The sequence below is a fragment of the Pundamilia nyererei genome, unplaced genomic scaffold, assembly GCF_000239375.1.
Source record: "Pundamilia nyererei isolate P.nyererei 1_Seehausen unplaced genomic scaffold, PunNye1.0 scaffold00002, whole genome shotgun sequence".
NCBI classification, from domain to species: domain Eukaryota; kingdom Metazoa; phylum Chordata; class Actinopteri; order Cichliformes; family Cichlidae; genus Pundamilia; species Pundamilia nyererei.
Window position 1 is genome coordinate 8,513,922 of NW_005187403.1, and position 5,784 is coordinate 8,519,705.

At 40.9% G+C, this 5,784-nt stretch overlaps 1 protein-coding gene across 1 annotated transcript in view; it reads right to left on the reverse strand.

Annotated features, from left to right (window-relative positions):
* prrc2b (proline-rich coiled-coil 2B) overlaps nucleotides 1–5,784 on the reverse strand; it is a 21,122-nt gene that overhangs the window by 2,232 nt on the left and 13,106 nt on the right. Inside the window, exons 18-29 of the mRNA XM_013909610.1 lie at nucleotides 5,365–5,506; nucleotides 4,730–4,806; nucleotides 4,305–4,577; nucleotides 4,065–4,166; nucleotides 3,489–3,681; nucleotides 3,302–3,399; nucleotides 3,081–3,208; nucleotides 2,696–2,936; nucleotides 2,355–2,522; nucleotides 2,124–2,203; nucleotides 1,918–1,990; nucleotides 249–458 (exon numbers count right to left, since the gene is read on the reverse strand). Of these exons, the coding sequence (XP_013765064.1) occupies nucleotides 249–458; nucleotides 1,918–1,990; nucleotides 2,124–2,203; nucleotides 2,355–2,522; nucleotides 2,696–2,936; nucleotides 3,081–3,208; nucleotides 3,302–3,399; nucleotides 3,489–3,681; nucleotides 4,065–4,166; nucleotides 4,305–4,577; nucleotides 4,730–4,806; nucleotides 5,365–5,506 (1,785 nt within the window). The remainder of the gene's footprint in view (nucleotides 1–248; nucleotides 459–1,917; nucleotides 1,991–2,123; nucleotides 2,204–2,354; nucleotides 2,523–2,695; nucleotides 2,937–3,080; nucleotides 3,209–3,301; nucleotides 3,400–3,488; nucleotides 3,682–4,064; nucleotides 4,167–4,304; nucleotides 4,578–4,729; nucleotides 4,807–5,364; nucleotides 5,507–5,784) is intronic.

Below are 5,784 nucleotides of genomic sequence, written 5' to 3' on the forward strand. Positions count from 1 at the left end.
ATGCATGAAGAGGATGATGTGGACAAAATACTCATTTGCCTAATAATTCTGCACTCCCTGTATATGCACCAACAAGTGTTTTATGTAACACCATAAAAGTCTCACATTACTGAAAATGAATTCAACACTAAAAAAATGTTACATTTTTAAGTCAAATCACACAACAGTGAACATGAAAAGCATTTCAAAATAAGAGAAAGATAAAATGGATTAAATTAAATTACCTATATTTACAGTGGGTGGCTCACCTTCATGCCATCCTCTTGCCCTTTAACTGGGGGCTCGGAAGCTGAAGGAGGGGTGGAGTGGGGAGGGTCACGGCCAGGATTGGGGTAAGGGGGGGAACGGATGATGACGGGCTTATTGACCTGCATAACAGGTCTCTGAATAGGGTTGGGGAAGGGGCCTGTGGTGGGGGGCCGCATGTGCATCACCATGCTGCCCTGAGCAGGAGGGACCTGTTGGTCACAGAGGAAACAACAGGAGGAAAAGCAGGTGAAGGGTTGGGAAATAAATGAAATGCAAATAATTAGCAAGTGCTGAATTTCTTAACACATTTTTAGACTTGACTTTTAGATTCCAAATACTGATGTTCAGGCTAAAGGATGTAGCGATCCTATATTAGGATATGATATTGGCAGCAGTATGCATCAAAGACTCTCACTGAGCAGAAAAGAGACCAGTAACAAATACCTTTTAAAAAAATAAAAAACATCTTGGTCCTCCTGTTATTTATTTAAAATAATAAAGCCCAAGCGAGTAAGTGCATATTCTTGTATTTGTATTTACCTGTGACAGTTTACTTGAATAACGTTCAAATCCAAGTCTGATACTGGCTTAGACATAAAATACCGGGGGGCTGCCAGTGCTACCCCTCAGCCTCCTAGTAAATACACATACGGTATGAATTTAAAACTCCTATGACTTTGAAATTCATACCGTATGTAAAAACAAAAATGATTCTCCGTCTCTTCTTTAAAGTAAAGTGTAGAGCTTACTCGTACTTAGTGCTCTGTATGAGCAGAAACCAAGGTAATGGTCCTGGAAAGGTTTTTTGTTTTGTTTTGTTTTTTACAGTATACTATATTTTAATTTAGGGCTGTGCGATATGACCAAAACCTCATATCCCGATATAAGAATTCTATCGTCCCGATAACGATATAAATCACAAAAATGTAACATTTTCTGTAAATTCTGTGAATCTCAGTCAGCTCGACTTGCGTGAAGTGTTTCCAGCTGCGCGTCGTGTATTTGGAGTCGAGTGTTTTAACCGATGCATGAAACGATACATTTTTAGACATAGGTTGTAACGGCCGCCGTTTTCTTTGTATTTATTACACGGCGTGCTGCGGGGAAAAGCCTGGTCCAACGTTTCAGTCCGGCGGATCTTTTTTAATTCTCATCCATAAATAATCTGCTCTTTCACGTGATTTAGTTTATTTTGAAAAATCTCAACAGGATCTTGAGTTTTATTGTGAAAGGTTCATGTGAAACATAAACAAGCGGACACGCGATGCTGTTACCGTCATTGTTGCTAACCACAACGCATAAAAACAGGCGCTTGTCCGTCTGTAGTGTGGTTATATTAAATATAAGAGAAAGAGAGAACTTTAAGAAATTAATATAGCCACTACAGTGACCATCAAAAAGATGAAAAATATTGCCGTAAACAGTTTATTTTGTGACACCACGAAACAAACGATAGCGTAAAATGAAACGATAGACGTTTTTATATCATCATCCGATATATATCGTTATATCAAACAGCCCTATTCTAATTGCATAATGGTGCATTTAACTAATCATACCTAGAAAATAAAACATACATATAGGAATATATTGTGTGGCCCACTTTTAAAACAATGGTCGCATAAAAAGAAAAAAATATGGTAATATTTTAAGGTGAAAAATCCATACCTGCTGAGCAAAATGTGTAGGCAGAGGGCCTACAGGACCAGAGGGCTTCCCGCCGGGGCTAGCAGAGCCAGGTCTGATATAAAAAAATAATAATAATACAAATGAATTAGCCAACTGTGCACTGTTACACAGTGGAGCACATCTGAAGTGATAAAAAGATCTACATAACTAACTTCTACTACCTTCCTCAAATTATTTCCACTCACCTGTAAGAACCTCCAGACATGCCTGGGGAATGATTGGGCTTGTCAGAGAACTGAAAACCTTTCATTTCCATCTGTGGGCCCTGACAGTGGAGAGACACACAGAGGTACATTGTCAGACAACTGTAGTGGAATTTCAGTAATGGTCAGCGGTGTAACAGGTAAAAATGGCACACCAGTGCTGAGATATCTAATGGATGGAAAATTGAGTAACATGAAGCCAGTAAGGCTCACCTCTCTGCTGCCAGTCATGACAGCTGCCTGCGACCCTGGTGGTAGCATTCGGCGTGGGCCTCCCACTGACAAGTTCTGTCCCTGCTGCAGCTGGATGGACTGTGGGAGGATGAGGTGTTGTTGAGCTGAACCATAACGCAGCTGAGAGCCAGGCAGGGGCATAGTGACCTGGTGAGAATGAAGAATTGATTGTAAGCCTTTAATATAAGACAACAGTCCAATTATGCCATTTATATGACGGCCTATATTTGTTAGGCTAAAACAAACACTATGAACAATTTTAAAATCCTCTTATACGTTAAAATGGATATTTTAGTCCTGAGCAGCAACAGCCCACAAACCTGAATGAGCTGAGAGTCCATTAACTGTGAAGAGCCCATGCCAGGCCCTTGGTTCATCTGACTATCATAGACTAGCTGCTGGCTGCCATTCATAGGCTGGTAGTGTGAGCCTGACTGGGGTTTAACCATGTCTGATGGCTGCATGCCAGGGAAAGCTGAGTATGGGCCCTTGAGAGGGGCTCCACCTGACAGTACCATGGGGCTGGGCTGTGACAAGTTGGGGTGCATGTAAACCTGGGACCTGAAAAAGGAAGGAAAAGAAAAGCAGAGTGACACAATGAGCGAAAGGAAAAAGTTTTTTTTTTTTAAACTCTCGAAAAAGATTTTATCTGCTTTCTAAATAAATGAAGTGAAGCAATATGGAAATTCTTTAAGCAAGCAGTACCTGAAGGGGGGGATGGAGCTGAACATCTCTTGGGACTGAGAAACAGGCAGACCTCCCCGAAGCCCCAACTGGGCCTGAGCCTGAAGAGACGTGTGTAAAGAAATGGGAATCTGCTGGGCTGCAGCCGCCTGAGTGAGTGAGCACATGCAGCATCATGACAATTTGCTGGTACACAAGCAAGCGCGCGCGTGTGTGTGTGTGTGTGTGTGTGTGTGTGTTACCTGTTGGTAAGTCTGCTGCTGGGTCATGGTAGGTGGTACAAGGCGTGGCTGGCTTGGAAAGACGTGACCATCCAGATACAGCGGGGGAATATGATTCCCTGCATCAGGGGCAAAACCCAAACAAGCTTTCATTTACTCCTCTAAGATAAATCCTTCATCAAACTCAAGAAACAAAATGTAGTTTTACCTTGCATGGACATGGAAGGTGCTACTGATGCAACGGGCATTGGTGGCATGGAAACGCCTCCAAACGAGCTGTAACTGACACCAGTGGATGAGCCGGCACTGCAGGGAGGCTGAGCACCTGAAGCGCTGCCACCAGGAGAGCCCTGCTCAGGAAGAGACTGGGAGTTCTCCCACGCCTTGCGTGCTGACTCCATCTGCAGAGACACAAACATTTCAGATCAGAGTTTTTCTAATGTTTTTCTTACATCAGACAGGCTCATACTGTCAATCTTTTTAAATCTTATCTTATAACGCATTTTTATTTACTGGCTTTTAATACAGCATGAGAGTTATTTGTTAATTCATATTTGGTGTTTGCTTTTAATACTCTAAGTTGTTTTATTATGTATGTGGTATTCTTGTACAGCACTTTGGTCAACGCTCCTGTTGTAATTAAATGTGCTATATAAATAATTAAACTATTAAACTATTAATGTTTCCTACTAAAAGCACCACAAATCAACAGGAGTACCATTCTTTCTAAGTTATATATTTAAAAAAAACTAAACTATCTGACATTGGATTGTGATTTAAATACCTTGAGAGTGAGATCAGCACTGGGAAAGGAGATGGGGTTGAGGTTGATGCCAGGCTGCAGGTGGTTGGAGCGCAGAATGGGGATACTCTGATTCAAAGCAGTCTGTTTGAGGACAAAGAAGATTATAAATACTTACAAATCAACATATCTTATTTTCAAATAAGACACTATTCCATTAATGGTTTCAGGTGTATTACAGCTAATTTCATTGATTTCTATAAAGTACAATAAGTCACTTACGTCCTGAAGCTTGTTCACAGGATTGGACACGGGTACTGGGGTAGAACCCGGCGGCAGGCTGAAATCTGAATCTTTGGCACTGACACCAAACTCAATGGGTGGGACAGGCAGCACAGTGTCCACATGGAGGTCCACACCATTGACTGGTGTGATAGGGCCACCTTCCAGCCTATCGACACCTTCTGAGCCCTTCCGGTGTTTCAGGGAGCGTTCATTTCCGATGGGCCCTGGTTTGTGCTGCTCTTTGTTTTGTTCTGGGCCCGCATCAGAGTCCTGTCCCAAAACATGCAATGTTATGAGTCTATGTTTTTGAAAGCAATACTAGAACAACTGAAACTAATGTGAAAAAGAAAGTTAAAATGAGATTAAAAACAAACAAACAAACAAACAAAACATGCAGTTTAGTAGCAGCTGCATCACACTACCTCAGAGTTGGGCTCACTCCCAGTGTAAGACACCTGTTTGGTCCATGAGTCTCCCCCTGAAGACTGCACTGAAAGAGCTTAAACAGATACACAAACCTCACTGTTATTAATGAAAAATGCAATCATTTGAAAAACAAAATGTTCACAAAAAACTCAAGCTTTCATATTATGCACATTCATATTACAACATCTGTTCTTTATGGACTTTGCCATAAATACTAGGAATAATGCTGCAATGCTCTTGTTCTATATGTAGGTTAGATTATATGATTAATCTCTCATGGAGTAACGAGTGCCCAGGCTTCACCACAAGCTATGAAAGGACTTGTCAGTTAATTTTAGTTAATTTTGAGTCCCAGGAAAAGGGAGAGTAAAATTACTTTAAGTTGGTGCAAAACGTTTTGTTAAAGCCCTAAAATTAAATATAGAAGTCTGTACTTAAAGCATGCCTTCATTGTTCAAGTTCACTGTGATGGTGAACAAAGGTAACCTTTCAAAAAACGTAATTGCCCAAAAATTCATGGGGCCTGACTGTATGTGCCGTCAGTGTGTGTTGAGGCTAAAGGTTTATGTTTAATATAACAAAATGCATATCTCAATGAAGCACTGACCAAAAATTAAATAAATAACAATACCTGAGCTGTTGGTCTCCCAGATTTCAGTTCCCAGATTGTTAGAAGAAATTCCTTCCTCGGGTTGTTCAATGCTCATGCTTCCCTGCTTTTTGGCAAAGCGTGGTGGCATCTTGGAAGTGACTGTCCTGTTTTTCACTGGTACCTAAGATGGTTAAAAGAAAAAGCTTCAAGGTTCGCTGTGTAAAAATGGCAAGCAACTAAATGGAACGAACACTTTTGTGTAAACATAATGTGATATATCCTAGAAAATACTGCCGGCCTCCAGTGCTACCCCCCTCAGCTTCCTTGTACAAGGCAAGGCAAGGCAAATTTATTTGTATAGCACAATTCAACAACAAGGTGATTCAAAGTGCTTTACAGAGACATTAGAAACAAAAACAAATAAAAAGCATGATTTAAAATTGATTAAAACAAGCAAAC